This window comes from Nannobrachium achirus (assembly GCF_963921795.1).
Source record: "Nannobrachium achirus genome assembly, chromosome: 2".
NCBI lineage: Eukaryota > Metazoa > Chordata > Actinopteri > Myctophiformes > Myctophidae > Nannobrachium > Nannobrachium achirus.
This window is the reverse complement of record NC_137811.1, coordinates 30,739,448-30,761,698: the sequence shown is the minus strand read 5'-3', so window position 1 is coordinate 30,761,698 and position 22,251 is coordinate 30,739,448. Positions and strand designations below refer to the sequence as shown.

Genomic DNA, 22,251 nt, shown 5'->3' with positions numbered 1-22,251 from the left:
CACTTGTATACCTATAACCATTTTGGCTGGGGGCCAGACAACCACTTGAAGCCTATAGCGGGCCCGTATCCTGGAGAGACTATTTGCCAGAAATAGACGATTTACAAGCCACCTCGTGTGTTTGTAGATCTACAGTACTACAGTTGGCTATTTCTGCCAAATCGATTTTGTGTAAAAGGAAACCCGGCCGAACAGGTACAGAACCAACTCAGGTCCGTTTGACTACGTATAGAGGGCTCAAGTGGTTAAAAAAACTTTAAAGGCATTTTCTCTCAGTTTTAAACTTTGTTCAGTTACTGCGTTCATAGGCTTTGCAGGGCGATATAGCAGTCGTCTGCTTTTAGCCAAGTTTGAGACAAAGCCTTTATCTGTGTGTGTCCTTCTCTCTGTGGACCCTCCAGAAGGGTATTGGGCCCTAAGCTCTTAAACCTCCCCTGGACGGGCCGTCTGTCTGTGGGTGTCAGGTCCTCTAAAGCCCGCACACAAAACCTGCGCGCGCGTGTGTGTGTGTGTGCGTGCGTGTTTGTGTGTGTTTACCGGCTTGAGCTAAATCCCATGCTGAACACTGGCTAGCCCTTTGGCTGGAGCCTCACCAAATCTTGCGTGTCTGTGCGTGCGTGCATGTGCGTGCGTGTGCGTGCGTGTGCGTGCGTGCATGTGTGCGCGCGTGTTCGTGTTGTTGAGGCAAAATGTATTTCTGGAGACACATTGTGTGTGTATTTGTGTGACAATGAGACATGAGAGATGGGACTGCAGGGTCTCTCTGTATGCTGACCATCATCTCTCACTGGACGCGCACGCGCACACACACGCACACACACACACACACACACACACACACTCACGCACGCGCGCACACACACACACACACACACACACACACACACACACACACACACACACACACACACACACGCACACACACGCACGCACACACACACACACACGCAGACTCCATTCCCTCTCCTCTCGTCTCCTGTCCCTGTTAACTGTCTGTTGAGCATTAATCACCAATTAAATGTTGTTTGCTTTTAGGTTAGAGGTGGTTTTCAGTCTGCTGGTTAATAGAATGGCAGTAAAACAAACAGAGAGAGGGCTGCTTGTCACTGTGGCGTGTGTGTGTATGTTGAGGGGTGTGTGTGTGTGTGTATGTTGAGGGGTGTGTGTGTGTGTGTGTGTGTGTGTGTGTATGTTGAGGGGTGCGTGCGTGCGTGCGTGCGTGCGTGCGTGCGTGCGTGCGTGCGTGCGTGCGTGCGTGCGTGTGTGAGACACTGAATGAGAGGAGGGTTTAATTAGGCTTCCTCAGGGATCTAGACAGGGTGACATTAGACATGACACTGCGCCAGACACCCACACACACCCACACATACACACATGCACACCCTTCATCACTAGGAAGTGTGTATAATCCAAGTACCAGACGCTCCCCCTGCAACCTCTCTCTCTCTCTCTCTGTCTCTGTCTCTCTCATATATTATGAGGCGCTCGGGTGGCGCAGTGGTAAAGTCCCTGCCCACCACCACGGAAGGTTGTGGGTTTGAATCCCCTGTGGTGCAACAGGCTATGTCGGGCGTCTGTGCGAACACAATTGGTCCGTGTTCAGGGGAGGGTGATACTGGTCATTGCATGTATTCCTACGGGCTGGGGAGGCACCTGTCAAGCAGGGAGTGTTGGGCGGGAGGAGTAGGACAAAGGCTCTATGTCCTCCTGGTGGGGGCTCCTCACTGGCAGGTGAGTCAGTAGGATACAACAGCAATGACAACACAGAAATGTGTGGGGAGGAATCAATTGGTATAACGACTAAATTGGGGCGAAAAAAGGGCTAAAAAATAATTGGCTAAAAACCCTCTGGGACTCAATTTCTTAGAGGAAAAAAAAACAATGAAACTATATGGAATCTATGAACAGGTTGTGGGGGTCCCTGCTTCATCTCTCTCTCAACTAAGGGGTTCTTGGCCTGAAAACATTGAAGGCTCCTATAACAGAGTATTTCTACATTGCAGTATTGATATTGAGTCGTCTACTTTTTCTACCACTGTTGTGCAGGGAGACTGTTGTCTCCCTGCACTGCCAGCCCCTACAGCCTCCTGTCACTGTCAATCTTCTCATCTGTCCATCCGTCCATTTCTCTCTCTCAGTCCATCCATCCATGTTCTTCTCTTTTTGTTACATTTTCTTCTCCCTCTCACTCTTTTGACAAGAGCTGCAACTATCGATTATATTTCCTAGCGAGTCTATGGACCGTTCGATCGAATAATCAAGAAGCACGTGGTGATCATTTGTTTTATATGATATATCAATTAATCTATTTTGTTTACAACCGATTAAAACAATTACCATGATTACCCACTTGAGCCCTATTTTATACTTTTATACAACAGTGCAGATAAATAGCGAAAATAGTCGATCTACAAGTATGATGCGATGTAATGTCACACAGCAACCGCCAATCAGAGCCTCACTAAATGCAGCATTATGCAATTAGGAAGTACTGCATGCGAGGGACATTGAGTGAAAAACAAGTGCTTACCCGTATGCCCCGCTTAACAAGCGCACCACTCTGCATTGTGTCAACGAGGTCGTCATTAGCATGAAAGTGATGCCTTGTTGTCTTTCAGTGTGTTTGGTGTGCATACTCCTGCATTACCCGCTGTTCTGGTGGATCAAACGTATATGCATAATTCATGAGGGAATTCTAAATGAGGCCAAAGATAGAGCAAAAGAAAAAGGTAATATATAAAGCTATACTTAAGGGACGCTTTTGGGGGGAGCAAAATACTCATTCTGAGGATTTAAACCACACATAAGACGTTTGGAATGGAAATGTAAGTTTATCAGCATCGTAATTAATTTGCCCTGAAGTTATAGTCACACAGCAGCAGTACTGGCACAGCTGGCGCTAAAAGCAATGGTGTAAAAATAGCAATACCAGTGTGGAGAAAATATTTGTTAAGGGTACGTTTCCTGCATTTCGTAGTTTTGTAAAATGTTGTAATCATACTTAATTCAAAGTACAAAATTAGGATCAGTTAGCATAATTTTAGTGTCAAAATACTTATACTATTTATATAGATATAGATATAGCTATAGAAGATATAGATGTAGATAGATAAAGGTAGCCATTGTGAGAATGCCAATATCAGAATCAAATATAGCATGTTATTGTTACTTTTTTGATTGAAGACTTTATTAGAAGTTTGCATAGGAAAAGGTAAAAAAGGTAAAGGTGAAGCTCACTTGAATGACTGTATTATACAACTTAACCTATAAAAAACGACTTTAGTATCTGTTTATAATTTGCATCTGTTTATACAGATACACATTTATTATCTGTTTATACAGATACACATTTATTATCTGTTTATACAGATACACATTTATTATCTGTTTATAATTTGTAAAGCTTTATGTATATCCTTCTGAAATGAGTTGAAGTATCAAGCAGCATGAAAAGGAAATACTAGAAGTACAAGGACAGTACAGTACCTTTAAATTGTACTTAAAGCCTCTCTATGTAACTTTTCTAATGTTGTCCAGTCTGTATGGTAGAGTATAACTTACAGTATATCATTGGGGCGGTTGAATTTTGTCACCCTGCTCTTCTATTGAGAGATTTAGATTGTGTCAAAGGTCATGTCTCACCTGGATACAGGATCTGACACAAATTTTGACCTGATGGTCAAGATTCAATTTATCCCCTGAGCAAGCAGGCAGGCTATATTAGCTCAATGGCAAACAATTTCAGCACTTGTGCAGGAAACCAAATCGGGTTAGAAGAGGAGAGTTACATAGTGCTACTTTAAGTACATTTCTTTTTTCTTTTTTTTTAAAGATTTGTTTTTGTGCCTTTATTGGATAGTACAGTAGACTGACAGGAAACGGGGGAGAGATGGGGAGAGACATGCGGCAAAGGTCGTCCGGATCGGGAATCGAACCGGCGACGCCGCCAGGCATCAATGCCTATATGGTATGCGCATAGACCAGTAGGCCACCGGGCGCCCCCATAAGTACATTTCTTAAACCAGTAAGATACCTAAGGGCAAAAAGCGACCTCGCCCTTAAAAGGGATTCTATTGTATGGGCATTCCCAGATATGGGCTTAATATTGATGGGCATAAAAAGGATTCTATTAGTGTGAATCCATGAATCAGATGTAAAGGGCAGGGATCTCCATATATGGGCATAAAAGAGACAAGGACGTAATTAGTTTGCAAGTGTGACTTGTGTTGCGGCAACCACACTGGTTAAACTGACACAATATGTCCATATATGGGCATTCCCAGATATGGGCTTAATATTGATGGGCATACAAGGGATTCTATTAGTGTGGTTGCCCTAACAGGGCATCATCTGGGAATCAGATGTAGAGGTCAGCTCCATATGCGGAGATCTAGGTAATGATCCAGTCGTCTCCATGTATGGATATCCAGGGTTTGATCTTTGATGAGGTGATGTCACAACAATGTGATGTCACAATGTCAACAAACAGGTCAGCAGCTATATATAGACATGGAGGCGTTACTCACGGACAAGATACGGACAAGATGTGCCGGTTTTCATAGTTAACTGCGACCTATGGTCGCAATAACACTGGAGGTCTGGCTAATGAAAAGGGAAGACCAACAACAACAACAACAAAAAACATTGGCTTTTATTGCATTTGATTTCATCAGTGTGCAATCGACATGGTTCTCTAAATAAGCAGGAAGAGAGGGACCTAATGTTTGTCTGCTGCTATAGATAGGACTGTCATTAGTCATACGTCTGCTCACAATGCTCAAAACTCTCATTGCTGATGGGCAGGGGTGTCGTACCAAATCCTGGGCCTTGGGTACTTTAACTATTGAAAAATAGCAGATATACAAGCTCACAGCGCGGCACCGAGTGTCGCGCTGCGAGCTTGTAGATCTGCTATTTTTGAAAAATCGTGAAAATGTTTGCATTTTTCAAAAATACATAGGTTTTTGGAAAAAACCTATGTTTATATGTCAGTGGTGCTCAAAACTTTTTCATGTGAAGGACCACCCAAAATTATATGTATTTGGCCACGGACCCCCCATGTCAAAATATTTAGTTCCAGGGACCCCCCAGAAGCAAAAAAATTGAGTCACAAATGTTTGCCTAAAAAATACCTTATATTCAAAGATTTGCACACATTTTCACGACGTTTCATAAAATAGCAGATCTGCAAGCTCGCTTGTAGATCTGATATTTTTCAATCGCTAAAGTATAAAATAATTCCGGGCAACTCAGTCCCACCCAACTCAGTCCCACCCCCCCCACCCCTGCTGTCATTAGTCATACGTCTGCTCACAATGCTCAAAACTTTCATTGCTGATGGGAGATGTCATTAGTGCCAGCATGGAACTCACAGGAAATAGTACTTATCAGCTGAGTGCACCAGTTGACAGTGGTGGAAGAAGTACTCACGTCTTTTACTCAAAGTAAAACTTTCAATACTACAATTATACTCTAGTACAGTGGTTCTCAAACTTTGACATTTGAAAGTCTCCCCATAACTTTGACAGTGTACAAATCATAGACTGTAAAATGGAATATGGACGTTGGGAACCCTTTGGTTTCTATGCTGCGAAAATTAAGCTTTTTTTTGCAAACGCAGGGATACTTGGGTAAATGTGTTGAGCCTGCCGAAAATAAAGCACACAAAGATGAATCATATGATCACAAGCCCCTCCTACAGCATACACTGCTTTGAACATCAATTATAACATACACTTTCACAAAATGCATATCACTGTGATTAAAACGAGGCTTTAAACTAGCAACAGGAACCATAGAGTATTCATGACAATGTTTATTAAGGTAAGAAAATCAAATGTAAAAGTTTGGGGGAAATTAATGGAATCCTATGGAGAACATGTTGCTTCCGGTACCAGAACAGTGCAACTAGCAGCCAATCATAGGAACTGTTAGCTCCACATTTGCTTCATTTTAAATCCGGACAACTGGCCCCCTGGTACAAATGGAACCAAATGGACCAAACGGGTCCATTTGGTTCCATGTCAAAGTTACAGACTTGTAAGGGTCAATGTAGACCCCCCCTCTGAAATCCACTTTGAGAACCACTGCTCTAGTACAAGTCTGGTATTTGAAATTTACTTTACGTAAAAGTACAAAAGTATTGGCATAAAAATGTATAAATATCTTTTGAAAATAGCAGATATATACATGCTCAATATATTGTGAGACTGTAGATCTGCTATTTTCAAATAGCCAAAGTACATAGGGCTGAAGTGATATGTTTTGTGATAATAATCGAAATCTAGAACGTGACTGGTAACTAAAGTGTTCAAATCATTGTAGTGGAGTAAAAGTATAATATTTGTCTCTGAGATGTAGTGGAGTAGAAGTAAAAGTACTGCAAATTGGAAATGCTCCAGTAAAGTTAGAGTACCTCAAAATTGTGCTTAAGTACAGTACTTGAGTAAATGTACTTACTTTCCACCACCAGTAGTCGTAGTAGTATGTTTTGTGGCAATATAGTAGTGGTTGTAGTGGTAGTGTCAGTAGGAACAGTGTAATACTAGTGTAATAATAGTAATACAGTAGCAGCAGTATATATTTCTTTAGCCTCTCTCTCTCTCTCAGTCCAGTAACAGGTGTGCCTGTGTGGGCAGAGGGAACATAATCTGTCTTTTGTGTTTTTTGTTATTTGTTGCTGTCGGTGTTGTGAATGTGCGCGTGTGATGTGTGTGCGTGCGTGTATTTGTGTGTAAGACGGCGGCTTAGAATTGTCCCTAGGAGGATTTCTGTGGATTTACAGTAAAATATATACCGCCCCGTTGCTATCTCTTAAAGAATTTAAAGGATATCAAAAGTCAAACAACTCTCTACCTGTGTGTGCTTCTCTCTAACGCTCTTCTCTCTCTCTCTCTCTCTCTCTCTCTCTCTCTCTCTCTCTCTCTCTCTCTCTCTCTCTCTCTCTCTCTCTCTCTCTCTCTCTCTCTCTCTCTCTCTCTCTCTCTATCTCTCTCTCCCCAGGCCCAGGACTATCCAGTGGTCCAGGATCAATGAGACTTTACCTGAGAGGGCAGAGATCTCCGGCCCCACCCTGCAGATCTCCCGTCTCAGCCAGTCACACAACGGGACGTACCTGTGTCAGGCACAGAACAACTACGGCCGCGCCGCCGACCACTACACCCTATTGGTCTACGGTGAGTCGCCGTGGCAGCTGACGCCAACCAGGGACGTGCAGAGAATGTTAGAGAGGCAGGGTCTGAAATTTCTAAAAGGGCCTTCGGTGAAGACATTGAAAATAGCAGACCTCCAAGCTCACAACGCGTCACAACGCAGCACATTGTGAGCTTGGAGGTCTGCTATTTTTGGTACTTGATTCCACACTAAACTAAGCATAATAAAGTGAATACTGGAGATGTGGCGTAAGGACATGGATTTCTACACAGAGAGGGCAATTCTTTCAACATAAGATTGCATTCAAATTCAGGAGAGTTTGGACAAGGCAATTCTCTTGAACGCTGCCTTCATGGCATGGAAAGAGGGCATGGAAAGAGAGCATTTGAATTTCTTTCACCATAGTGAAAACTCCATCCATGGTCTCGAGAGGGCACTTTTTACACTCTGATAAAAGGGCAGGGGCAGGTCTATGTGTGCACGTGCCTGAAGCCAACTATTATCGTGCGTTGGTTGTTCAAAGTTTTTTGATTTCAAGGACCCCCAGTCTGGTATACATCATTTCGCCACAAAACCCCATAACTCTGAGTTACAGATCTGTAAGGGTCCTAAATTGGTTCCTAATTGTTTACACAACTTTGAGAAGCAGCACTTATCGTGTCGGAAATATCTAACCTTCTGTGTTCGTTAAAACAAGTTCAGTAATTCTTCTCCTCCCGTCTCCAGCTTACCGATTTCTTTTTTTTAATTTATTCCCTCCTCCTTTGTACAAAAAAGAAAACGTTGTAGCGAATAGCGATCCATTTTTTCTCCCCCCGCTCCATTTCTTGGTCCTAGCATCTGGGGCGACGATTAGGTATTTATCTTCTCTCTTATGTGGGATTTAATTGGATTCATTTATTCCTCCCCCAGTTTCTATCTCCACTTCTAGTGTTGGAAGCGACCGAGCTGATAAATCCTGTGGCTTGTCTCATCCGTCTCTCAGCGCTCTATTTATTTTTGTTCTTTCGGATTCGGTTGGAACCCCCCCCCCCCCCCCCCCCCCCCCCCGCGCGTTATCGACTCGGCACAACTATCGATCGTCCCACGCGCGGTACCCTCTAGTCTACGGCGTCATTATTCTGACTAATTGTTGGCGTTGTCGCGGGGAGACGATTTGTTATGTACACTGATGACTCCATTCCTCCCTCTCCATGTTTCATGAGGGTTTGAGCTTTGTGAAGAACAGGGGCCTCTCCAGTTAGGCACAACAACATGGTACAGTAATTGTACAAGGAGTGTGGGCGAGAGAGACAGATTTCAGTGCAATTTCACAATAATGCGCTGTGTGGACTCCTGCAGACCTGTGGGGTATTCATATGACATGCGGTGCCGTGGGACGGGGAGGTACACGAGATATAATACGGGCAAATAGAGTAACTCAGCTGTGGCTTCATTACATTTTCCCTCTGTCGAATCACTCGGTGCTGATTCCGTTAGAGCTCTGTGCAGAAACTTGACAAGTCTGGGCGCCTTCCGCCTCGTATCAAATGGGCCTTGACAAAAAAAAGTGACAATGAAGCTAATGTAGTGTTCAAAAATATAGGTAGCGGTGTCAGGAAAATATATATCCAACAGCGTGTGCGTGTGCGCGCGCGTGTGTTTGTGTTGTGTGTCTGTGTGTGTAGCAATCAGAGAAAGTCACATAGGGCCTACTGAGGATAGACTAAGTCAGTGTGGCCCACCCAAATGGCTGCCGTGTTAAGTGGACAGATGAGTGGACCGCGTACATTTTCAGAGCATTTTACTCAAACAATCAATCAATCAATTGTGTTCCGGCTTGGATCAATGGAACAACACATAGTTTACTTAAAGTTTTTATTACTTAAAGTTCCTATTTATCGCAATGAAAACTAATTTCCCAAGGTTTTAAAGACAGAATTTTTTTATTTTGTTGTGAATTCTATATTATCAACACAATCTTGGTGTTTCCCCCAATTATTTGGGGCCCACTGACAATGTCCTCATGGCCCACCACATTTTGAGAATTATTGGAGTGAGGGTAAACTTTTCTTTAACACTATTAATAGTCCTATAAGCTCCTGTGTTGTACGACGAATGGGCGAAAACAAAACAGCCCTCTACGTCTCCCGAAATAGGGACGCCAGATTCCCGCGCAATTGTGTATTTGCAGGAGAGGTTCAGCAGTCGACGCAGAATGGTTGCACAGGGTACCTCAAGGAGGATGTTGGAGGGGGCGGCCCTCGCGGCTCTCGGATGAGAAGCTCTTGTATCTCCAAATAGCCTTGTCAGGAAATAGAGGAGGGCTCATACATATTTGAAAAGACACAATGAGTTCAAAGGGCTTTGGGGCCTTGAGGTTTTACGTAACTTTGCGGGAAACTTTTGACTTAAAGTCGGGGGGGGGAAAAAAGGAACAACTGCGAGGCGTGAGGTCTTCTTTGGCGCGGCTGCGGTGGCAGTCGGCTCATCATGGGAGGAGGATTACACCGTTTCACATGCTGCAGGTTTGAGCCCGGCCTAATTACACCCGCACCGTGCTGTCATTCAACCCAAGAGGCCCCTTTTGATCTCTCCTGCCCCCTGCTGGTTAGTCACTGCCACTGCACCCACGAAGCACGCCTTTTTAGGAGAGAGAGAGAGAGAGAGAGAGAGAGAGAGAGAGAGAGAGAGAGAGAGAGAGAAACAAGGAAAGTAGGGAAAGAGGAGTGTGGTGTGTTATATAATATTGTTTTGGGTTGCCATAGGTTAGCACCCCCACACACTCCTCTACACATATGCACATACTGGAATGCTCTCTCTCTCTCTCTCTCTCTCTCTCTCTCTCTCTCTCTCTCACACACACACACACACACACCCACACACACACCTACAGAGACCATAGAACATACGTAAATAGAACATGTACATGCAAACACTCATACATAGAGGCAGAAGTGGCTCACAAAATGGCAGCCTTCCAGTTTCCACAGAGAGAGACAGACAGACAGACAGACAGACAGACAGACAGACAGATAATGAGAGAAAGGGAATGCTTGCGTGGCAGGTGGCAATGGTGGCAGGATGAAAGTTGACATCCTCGCCCACTGTTCTCTCTCTCCCTCCCTTTCACTTTCTCCCTCTCCATTTCCCAATCCCCCTCCCTCTAGAAGGTTAGATATGTCAAGCTTTTATGTGCTCTGCCTCCTCATCCCATCTACCGTTCATCTGTTCTTCCTCCCTCACCATTTCCCCGCCTGCCTTTCTGCACGCTTTGTCTTTCTCCACTGGCCTTTTGTTGCCTACACTACGTTTCGTGATTTCTCATCTTTTCTTTTGTCTCTTTTGCCCAACGCCGCTTTTTAATTACGCCCTACTTTTTTTTATTCATCAATTGCCATTGTCACAAAAGAGACAAAATGCATGGGATTGTCTTTCTCACTTTTCTTTCTTGCTTTCTTTTTGTTTAAAGCCGAGAACGAGATCCACAAAAACAAAGTGGAAAACTAGCCACCCTAAGCCAAACTCGCTGCTCGGCTCAGCATTAAAGCAATTCTAGCAAATCAGCTTTGATGAAACGTCTAGCCCACTCTTGTGATGCCAGTGGCTTTTACTGTGCAATCCAACATGGGACACATTGTTTTCTCCTCTCAACGTGAGGAAATTATTATTACGTTGGTGTCTACGGCTATTAACTAGGCTGCATACTTGACATGACCTTCTACTAACAATATTGATCACCCTAACCCTTATTTTTATATTGTCGTTGTCAGGTGGAAACCTTGTATATGTCCAAAACCGTTTGTTTTGTATTTATCATTTTAAAAATTATTTAAACTAGTGAAAACAGCCGATCTACAAGCACACAGCTTGTAGATCTACTGTTTTCACTACCTTTGTAGATGTGCTGTTTTCACTACCGTGGTTCGATGGTATGATGAAATTTGGTGATACGAGGTTTCTGCCCGACAGTGACGATATTCTAGTAGGTGCTATAGATGGATACTTCATTGAACCTGAAGGAAACTTCAGAAGTATCTACACACACACACACACACACACACACACACACACACACACACACACACACACACACACACACACACACACACACACACACACACACATAGTGGAACTACAGACTGATTGCTATGTTCGTCTTTTGGTTCCGCTATGGTCATCTTGTGGATTTTTCACTCGGCTTATGATAAGTGGAGTGGAAAAAAGATCCACAAGATGAACATAGTGGTACCAATTACATTGAATCCCAGGCTACTGAATTGCTACATACAGTATGTTCTGAATGAAATGGTTGCTCAGTCATGTAGTGACTTACGTACAATATGACGAGGAACAAGTCTTTGCCAAGACCACAGTGACAAGAAGGATATGGTCTCATCGTCTTTTTTATTATTATTCTACCCTACTTTTTTTCCCTCTTACAAGTATTCATTGCTTCTCACTCTCTTTTTTCCCAAGCCCTTTTTTCCATTTCCATTTTCAGTGTCTGTCACACGAAATCTCTGAGCCTCACTCACCCACTCCTTTCACTGTCTCTCCTGCTGTCCCTTTTCTCTGTCTTCCTTCTGGCTCTTTCTCTCTGCTAATGCTGTACCGCCTAATGCTGTACCTCCTAATGCTGTACCTCCTACTCTTAATGCTATACCCCCTGCTATACCTAAGGCTCTTCATGCTATACTGTGCATAGTGCTCCTAATGCTATACACATACTGCTCTTTATGCTATACATAGTGCTCTTAATGCTATGGGGCTTTTAAGCCGTGACATCATTTTGTAGTCAGACCTCCAAGCAGATTTATTGTCAATATCTGTCCCTCGCTATTTAAACAGATCTGAGACAAAAATAACGACTAAAGTATAATTCTACCACTTTCCTTTCAACAACAAAGAGAAGAAAAATTAGTAAATAGTAAAAAGATTCGCTTGGGGGCAAAAGTTCTCCTCTGCCTACAAAATGATGTCAGACTTAACAGCCCCATAGTGCTCTTTATGCTATACATAGTGCTCTTAATGCTATAGTGCTCTTTATGCTATACATAGTGCTCTTCATGCTATACATAGTACTCTTAATACTGCCACTTTCTTCTCCGCCACCTCTCTCCTCACCTTCAACTCTTTTTCTTCCCTCTTTATGCCCCCCCCCACCACCCCCCCCACCACCTTGCTCTTCCCACTCTTCTCCCACTCCCCTGTCCACTCCGCCTTGCACAATTCTCACCTTGGCACCGGCTTGCCCTGTGATCCTGGGTCCGCTTGCAGTTCAAGCCTCGTTTCCCTGAAGGGACGCTGGGGCTGTCTAAGAGTGACAGCGAACAGAATGAGAAGTTAGAGGGGAGGAGGGTGGAGGGGTGGTGGTGGTGTGTGAGATGGAGGCAGTGCGACAAGCGAGGAAGGATGGAGGTCGAAGCCGGTTTAACATCCGGAGCCGCGGCCTGTCGGATAAACGGGACGTGGGATTAGCTGCCGTGTGCACGCAGCCCTCCTGGGAGGTATAGACCCACAATGCACTGGGGGCGTTGGAAGAGGAGGGAGTGGAGGCGAGGTAACAGGGACTGCTGTGCGGTGGCTGTGTAGAGGATGAGTCAGCAGAAAGAGATGAAACCATTTTTATGACAGGCGCGGGAATGAAGTTAGTGGTTCTCCCCCTCTCTCTCCTTCTGTCAACCTCGCCCTCTGTGAGAATTATCTCCCGTCCGGGACTGTTTCGCCGCCAAGCGCAGAATCTGGACGAAGGCGGCTGCCAATTTGTTGCAGGTGCATGCTGCGGGCTCTGTCGGTGTATGAACTGAGGCCGGCTTTAACAACCCGGGGAAGAAGGACGTTTGTCGGGGGATAGACTGCATGGCCTCGACCAAGTGCTTGTGTGTGCACTAAGTATACACAGTAGAATGGTCTCAGCCTATGCTCAGAACCTCGGGAATGATCTAGATGTGGTGTGAAATTGTTTCAGGTGAATTGCAATGCACATACGCACGCACGCACGCACACACACACACACACACACACACACACACACACACACACACACACACACACACACACACACACACACACACACACACACCCGTGATACCTGCAAGTGCAAGTACTGTATAGGATGCAGACTTGGCTGGTTGCTTGGTCATGCACTCCACCATCGGAGCAATATTTGTGTGTGTTTTGTGTGTGTGTGTGCGTGCACGCGTACCTGCGCGGGTGTGGGTGTGTGTGTGTGTCATTGCGAGGAGAATGTTGCTGATTGTCTGCTGAAAGCCCAGAGGGCCCGCTTATGTAATTGAACTGAGCTGCTGCACTCAGATGAATCGCCAAGCCAATAAAACCCATTAGAATTGAATTGCATGAGAGAGTGTGGGGGAGAGAGAGTAGGAGAGAGAGAGAGAGAGAGAGAGAGAGAGAGAGAGAGAGAGAGAGAGAGAGAGATGCCGTGATAGAGGGTGCAGATAAGAATGTTTTTTAGAGCATACATGGGCAACTGGCGGCCCGGGGGCCACATGCCCGGGGGCCCCCACCATCACTTGATGCGGCCCGCAGGTCGATATTGGAATACTGATATATTATTGATTTCAGCTGTTACGATTACAAACGTGCAAACATGACCCACTTAAATTAGTAGCTTAATGAATAGTATAGCCGTATTAAAATGTTAGTCTTTTTTATGTCCAACGTATTTGTATTTAAGTTCGTAAAGTTAACATGAGTATAACTAAATACATTTGAAATTAAATCATAATGTTACATTTTAGGATTCCAATTAAAAAAAATAACAAGAAATAATTCAGGATTCCAATTCAAAAGAAGCAAAAATAGCAGATCTACAAGCTCAAAACGATCGGCTATTTTTGTTTCTTTTGTATGACATCCTAGAATGACAAAGTAGAATGTAGCAATATGCAAATGCAATGTGGCCCTCTGGAGTGAAGGTGGAAATATAGTGGCCCTCTCCATCATCAAAGTTGCCCACCCCTGGTTTAGAGTGTGTCAGTTGGTTCATCTGTGTGATATTGTATGTGCAGTCAGTGTGTGGGTGCATGTGTGGAGGGAGCGAGAGGGGGTTGCATGTGTGTGGGTTCGGTTGGTTATGGTTAGCCTGGCGTAGCCAGACAACTATATTCCACAATCACTGAATGCCAAACAGTGTCTGGAACTACAGCTCCCGACAGCCGAGAGAGGAAGCTGGCATCTGTTCGTCATTTCCCTTCACGTCATTACATTTTAGAATATCTTTTCTGGGGCGGCAGCTCAGGGGTAGATAAACCGTTGTTAGAGCACGAAGGGTTCCCGAAGGGTTCCCAGTTCGAATCCGGGCTCCCCCTGAGTTAATGTCGAAGAGTCCTTGAGCAAGACTCTGAACCCCTAGTTGCTCCCGGTGCAGTAGGTTGGTGCCTTGCATGGTTTCCTCTGCCACCGGTGTATGAATGTGTGCGTGAATGGGTGAATGTAATGCACAATCTATGTAAAGTGCCTTGGATAAAAGCGCTATATAAATGCACAATTTACCATTTTTTCCATTTCTGATAAGCAACAAGCCTATAAAACATTTGAATAGCCACTATTTAATGGCTCTGTATGTTTGTTGCTCCAGTTCTTACCCTGATGAAGACCGTAAGGTAGAAACATGTTGGTCTTATAGAATAAACTTTGTTTTAACTTTAATCTCCTCTCCTCGTGCTCGTATCCCCTCGTCCTTTTTTAACAGTGTTTTTCCCACTGATCCTGGCAGCACCACATACTTTTTAAGATGCTTTTATCTTCCTTGAGCACCCGGTTGTTCTCTGTTTTTTAAAGCCTATACTGTATATCGTCTCTGTCAGGCAGAAACCTTGTATCTCCAAGTTTAAAATTTGTATGTTTATTTTCGTAAATTAAATCCCTACTTCATCATACAAAAGTGTTGCACAAAAGTAGTGAAAATAGGAGATCTACAAGCACACATACAACCCCTCGCATCGCGAGGCGTTTTTTGCTTGTGGACTGGCTATTTTCACTATTTTAAATCATAAAAAAAGAGAAGGTTTTGGACATACAAAGTTTCCACCCGACAACGACGATATGCTTTGATTCTTTTTGCACAACTGTAAAGACGAAACGGAAGCGGGGAGGAGGGGTCATTTTCGACGGTTCCGTGTCTGGCTGGCGAGACTAGGGTTTGGTAGGAGGCTGATGAATAGTCTGATAGAGAGACCAGCAGAGGGAAGACAGAGGAAGACGAGTGGTCTGGGTGGACAGAAGGAATTGGGGGCAGTGATACAGTGGGGAATTAACAGTGTGTCCACTCTCCTGTTTTTAGGATCTGTGAGGCTAATTGCATTTATCCAAGTGAGACTTTGGGGGAGTATGATTGTAGTGTAGGGGGACCGGAGGTGGTCGCAGGTGGTGGTAATGAGGTGTGTGTGTGTGTGTGTGTGTGTGTGTGTGTGTGTGTGTGTGTGTGTGTGTGCGTGTGTGTGTGTGCGTGTGTGTGTGCGTGCGTGCGTGTGTGCGTGCGTGCGTGCGTGCGTGCGGTGCTCATCTCTGGTTTCCATTTCCTCAATTTCCATGCATGACAATGTGCCCCCAAAATCGAAAACCCTCGAGTGAATTTTCCCAGGCTCTCCGGCGTGACACACTGTAATGTCAGCCTCCGACTCATTTCAGCCTTTTAAGTGGTGCAGCATTGAAACGACAACATTGATATAGAACAGCGGTTCTCAAAGTGGTGGCCAGACTGTCCAGGGACCCTCAGGGCTTCTTTAGGGGGCTGCAAAAGGACCCTTTCAGGCCTGTAACTCTGAGAGTGTACACAAGGAACCAAATGAACCCGTAAGAGTCCATTTGGTTCCATTTCTACACTCACCGAGGCTCAATTTGGAATCGCACATGAGTTCTGGGCGGAGCCGTTCGTTTTCACCCCCGTCGGCAGGTTAGTTACTCACCAGCGTTAGTTACACTGAGGTTAGGGTTAGGGTTAAGGTTAGGAAGGAAGGAAGGAAGGAAGGAAGGAATGAAGGAAGCAAGGAAGCAAGGGAAGGAAGTGAACTTGAAAGACCAGCCGCCCTGCCCCATCTCTGAACCCAGACAATAAAAAACAAAAAAACCCAGACGATCCCCACAAAGGCGTGATTGTAAAACTGGCTGGTTTTTCCCGTGGCTGGTGCAAGACGGAGATACGAAGGGAAATGTTATTATCGTCTGCCTGCCTGCCTCCGCCGCCACTCTCCATCCCTGGGAAAAATAGATGGGCTGTGCGCCTGATTGGCAGCCATACAGCGTTAATTCATTAACACCCGGAACCGCTTTAACCATTATTTTATGCTTTAACTATTGAAAAATAGCAGATCTACAAGCTCACAGCGCGGCACTTGTGCAAGCTTTTTTTTATCTTTTTGCATATCTTTGAATGTATATTTTCTAAAGCGAACATTTGTAACTCAAATATTTGCTTCTGGGGGGGTCCCTGGAACAACATATTTTGAGATGGGGGTCCGTGGCCAAATAAATGTAATTTTGTCATAAAAAGGTTTGAGAACCACTGATTTAGAAGAAGGATTTAGAAGACATTCAAAGAATCGAGTCAACATAATTCAAAGACTTGCACACATTTGATCAAATTTTCAAAAATAGCAGAAGCTGCGAGCTTGTATATCTGCTATCTTTTAATAGTTAAAGTATAAAGTAATGCGGTTCGTGGCACAGACGCGTTCCCGATCTTCGTGGCTTAATGAAGAACAATATGAGCGGGGACGGAAACACAGACGCTTACGGGCCAAGAGGCAGCTGCATGGCACACTCCTTAATTAAGCTGGAGAGTGAGAGGGAGAGAAAAACTAATTGAAGACGGCGAATGGCAACGGAGCGCCGGAACGACATGGGAGCTGAATGTAAGATAGAGGGCATGGGGAAAGAGTTTGGGGCGAGGGAAGAGAGAGAGGAACTAGACAGACAGAGAGAGAAAGAGAGCGAGAGAGATGCTGGAGGAGGGAAAGAGAGAGGGAAGCAGAGGGAAATAGAGAATAGTAATTATTTTTAGGTCATACCTGATGGTCAGGAGAAATTAATCAGCGTCCAGTTAATTAGTGGACCAACCCTGGCCATTAATCCCCAGCCTCTGGTGGATGAGGACCACACAGAGGCACAAACGCATGCGCACGCACACACGCAAGCAAGCGTGCGCATGCACACACACACACACACACGCACACACACACGCACGCACGCACGCACGCACGCAAGCACGCACGCACGCACGCACGCACGCACGCACACACACACACAAACACTCACACTATACACCTAAGCAGACACATTAGGCACTTTCCATTCACGTGCTCACTCATGCACAAACTCGCACAGATGCTTTACGATAGATCCATATGATGCAATTCATTAGGCATAATACACACACACACACACACACACACACACACACACACACACACACACACACACACACACACACACACACACACACATCGATATGTCCATCACAAAACATGCATCAGGGACACTGTCTTATCAGTACCATAGTTGCTCTCTCGCTCTCTCTCTCTCTCTCTCTCTCTCTCTCTCTCTCTCTCTCTCTCTCTTCCTTCACTCACTATAGTGGCGTTTCCATAAAGCCTCTTAACACATGGGAAGCCAAGGTTTCTAACATTTCTAGTTGTTGCTGCTGCCGTCGTTCACTTACGCTTTAATTTTGAAGAGCCTCGGAAGCTTTGTGCGTGTGCATGTGAGTGTCCACTGACGATTGAGGAAGATAATCCATTTGTTTACAAACGCTTGCGAAATAAAAATCCAAACCGGGCCGACCATCGCGGTAAAGTGTCGCCGTGAAACCAGGCAGATCTCTGCTTCCCTGGCGTTCTTTGCACCTTATTCATAGATAAAGCTGTTTTATGTTTCAGCCTAGAATGGAAGTGTATGCAGCCTAGATCCTCTATTTTGTTTCTCTGCGAGCCACGGTATGACGTATGGACCAGGGTCTTTCACAGGGTACACAGGACGGATGCAGCTGCACGTAACCAAGTTAACCCTTTGTCTCGTTGAGGGACGAGACAACTTCGTTTTGGCACAGCGACCTCCAGTGGCCCTATCTCGTTACTGAACGAGTTTGGCCCCCAAGTTGTTAATGCGCATTAAGCCTTATTCGCATACATTTTTTATGGAAACACTTCAAAATTCGAATAAACTTTCATTATCCGCAAAAACCTTTATCCGCTTGGAGGAGGTGGATTTTGAGGCTTTATCGAATAAACTAAATGCGCATTTGTGAATGGAAACGGGTCAGACAATAAATGCGAATACATTATGACGTTCTGGGTCCATATCGTCCTCCAACTTAACACTTTCCCTTGCCGCTTACAGTAACGTCCATTGTATAGCGTTAGCCCACAAAACAAACCGGTTGTTTGTTACACACGGAGTGTCACAGACCGTGTGTAAATTCCTCCCGTTTTCACCTCCCGGAGTCAAGCCATCCACGGCTACCCTTCCTCATCACACCATGTTGCTGCTGTTCGTGCCAAAAGTGGCCAATCTACAAGCTCACAGCAGCTCGCATCCGCGTCTCCGCGCCGCGTTGTGAGCTTGCAGATCGGCCACCTTCCAGAGGACACTGAAACTTGCAGGATAGGTGTGCAGCGATCGAGTCACAGCAGTCAGATGTGCAGTGCCTACGTCTCGGATCGGTCTGAAAGAATCAGCCCAATCAACTCACGCGACCGTCGCTAATTCGAATGACACCGCAAATGGCTAAATTCACTTTGTCTATGTGATTTTTTGATAATTCTCTTCCTATTTTCGAATAAGAGTATGGAAACATGGCTTATGCCTCTTTCTCTCCTTACCCCAACCGTCCCTTTATTCTCTCTCTATGTCATTCCCTCCCTCGCTCTCTCCTTTCTCCAACTATAGCCTCACACCCACACACCCTAGCTCCTTTATCCCACAACATTCTGTCTGTCTGTCTGTCTCTCTCTTGCTCTCTGTCCAAGACAAAACGTAACCTTGTACTCGCTCTATCTTTCTGTTTCACTTTTAACAGAAAAACTGAAAATTCTTTGTGCCCTCACACACATAATGTGTGCAAGTAGCCTATTCACACCAGAGTCAGACGTTGCGCTGTGAGCGGGACACTGTGTGAGGACACTGTGACTTGTGTTTTGCTCCTGCATAGTGCAGGCTATTGTATAGGTGTATCATGTACTATGGTAGAGTAGACCACCCATTCTCCACTGGTGGGCCTTGAGGATATTCTAGGCCCCCAAATAACTGATTGTATTGATAATATAACATTACAATTTAAAAAATATATCGTCATTATCGGGTAGAAACCTTGTATCTCCAAAACCGTTCGTTTTGTATTTATCATTTTAAAAACAATTTAAACTATGGAAAACAGCCGATCTACAAGCACACAACGCCTCGCGGTGCGAGGCGTTGTGTGCTTGTAGATCTGCTGTTTTCACTACTTTTGTGCGACGGCCTTGTAGCAGGGCTTTACTTTGCAAAAAGAATTACAAATTTGAAACTTGGAGATACAAGATTTCTGCCCGACAACGACGATATGTAAAAGAAGGGGGGAAAGAGGGTAAAAATTGCATGTTTTCTTTAGAAACTTGAAAAATGTGTTTTCGTTGGGATAAATAAGAACCTGAAGTACATTGATCCAAGCCGGAGAAGTATGGATTGATTTATCACTAAAATAAACATGCTCCATCAGCACAGGTTGAGTAACACTGCTGTAGACAGTTGTTCATTATTGATAGTGCTTTTTGTGATGATTTTGAGCTTTTCTGCCTGTATTGATAGCATGCGTTCTAGATAGGACAGGAAACAGAATCTTTCCGTGTCTCCTGACACGCAGCAAATGTCATCAGGATCGGGATTTGAACCAGCATCACGCTGTTGTTCTGCATTAGAGCCTATTTGTGGTATGCGCCTGGACCGCTAGGCCAACAGGTGCACTTTTTGTGATGTTATTCTTTCCCCTGACCCGTTGTTCTCTTTGTATTGCTACCGTTGTACCGTATAGCATTTTTCTTACTAAAAAAATAACCTTTTTTTCTATCGATTCCTCAACCCATGGAGACCCTAACCCTAACCCAGCATGCAGTGGTTCCCTATGGAGACACAAAGAGGAAAGAAAGTCATTTTGTGGGTCGTTTTAAGTGTTAAGTGTTTTGCTGCTTCTGGCAACTGAATCCCCCATATACAGTATGTGTTGTTTCACTTGTTTGTTGATTAGTTGGTTAGTTATGCTACAGTTTATGTACTGTGTGTTGTTTAGACAGACATACGGGTGGCTTTATATCCACAGATGCTAAGTGCTGCATGTTAATGAGATAGCGTGTTGTTTAGACAGATGCTAAGTTTGACTTTGTAGCACTTGTTTTCTTTGCTCTCTATTTACTTTTACTTTGCTGTTTACTCCTTCCATTGTGTGTGTGTGTGTGTGTGTGTGTGTGTGTGTGTGTGTGTGTGTGTGTGTGTGTGTGTGTGTGTGTGTGTGTGTGTGTGTGTGTGTGTGTGTGTGTGTGTGTGTGTGTGTTGTGTGTGTTCTTACAGCTTGCAGTACATAAACTATTCCTGCACGGTGGTTTTATAGACTGTTTGATGAAGTGGCATGTTATCCACTTCAGAACTGCTGACTCTCTCTCTCTCTCTCTCTCTCTCTCTCTCTCTCTCTCTCTCTCTCTCTCTCTCTCGCACGCACGCACGCACGCACGCACGCACGCACGCACGCACGCACGCACGCACGCACGCACGCACGCACGCAAATGGACAGGCACACAGTAGTGTATATACCCATACTACAGTTCACACCTCTGTGCAACCACAAACGCACGCGCACGCACACACACACACACACACACACACACACACACACACACACACACACACACACACACACACACACACACACACACACACACACACACACACACACACACACACACACACACACCCCCCATCTGGCCTCTGCTGCCTTACATCTGACTTCATTTGACTTACATTATTTCTCTCCTTCACAGCAGCATGCTCTGGTTCCTCTCCTCTCTCCTTACCTGCCATCATTCCCCCCCTCCCCCTCCTCCTCCTCCGTGGACTCAGGGAGTGTTGTTTGGTGCTGAATGCTAAAGCGTACGCTGCCTGCCTGGCACTGTTCCACCGGGGGAAGGCGTCTGTCACACACAATATCTCTCTGTCTTCCATGCCATTTTGTCACCGAAAATACAGCCGTGCCAGAGATTGTGTTCCCCTACTTTTTCCAGCTTCCGTCAGGGGGGGTATATGGTGGGGCAATGGCACTGTCCTGTGTGTAATGCCTGAATTGTATTTTGTCGCACGATTGTGTCACACGCTGAAGCTTGTAGCAGATCTACAAGCTCACAGCGAGTCATGATGCGACCCGACCCGCTGTGAGCTTGTAGATTGACTATTTTTGCCACTAAGCATGAATCAGGCTTAACTCTCCTTTGGTTTCTTCCTTCATTGGATGCCCCACCCTTCCCCAAAAAAGAGACATGGAAATGTCTCTTTTTGTTTCTAGCCCCATTCAGTTTCCTGAATGTTGTTCGTCTTCGAGCCCTTATCTAGTGTCAGGGTTCGGGATCTATTCCATTTCGCCGCCCATCGATTTATGTGAAAATAAATAAATAAATAGAATTAGAAACATCTTTCTCTGGAATTGCAATGGAATCTGCCTTCCTTCCCTCCCTGATTTCTGATAAACGTTTCAACTGAGTCCTTTCCTTGAGTCCTCGTTCCCCTGAAACCTGTAGCCACGCCTCCTTTAACACTCATTGGAGGAGACGAGGTGAGACTCTCCTCACGTGATCTGAAACTGCACGCGGCCCTTCAAATCTTACCACTGAACATGGCAGCCGTTAAGGCCCACGCCATACATACTCCACTTTTAGGTAATAACTGACTCACCGCGGTGGTTGGAAAACTACAACATGACGTCACTGAGCCGCGGTGATAAGAGGCTTGCCGCGTCGCATCTCTCTGTTTCTACTGACCGACATAGAGTGGAGTATGCGTGGGCCAGTGGTCAGATGGGAAGGCATGCAGACGCCTTTGAGACGTTCTGATCTAGAACAGGTTGGGAGCTACTGGCAT

At 45.0% G+C, this 22,251-nt stretch overlaps 1 protein-coding gene across 1 annotated transcript in view; it reads left to right on the top strand.

Annotated features, from left to right (window-relative positions):
- cadm4 (cell adhesion molecule 4) overlaps positions 1–22,251 on the top strand; it is a 358,817-nt gene that overhangs the window by 325,962 nt on the left and 10,604 nt on the right. Inside the window, exon 6 of the mRNA XM_080720237.1 lies at positions 7,003–7,175. Coding sequence (XP_080576363.1) covers positions 7,003–7,175 — 173 coding nt within the window. The remainder of the gene's footprint in view (positions 1–7,002; positions 7,176–22,251) is intronic.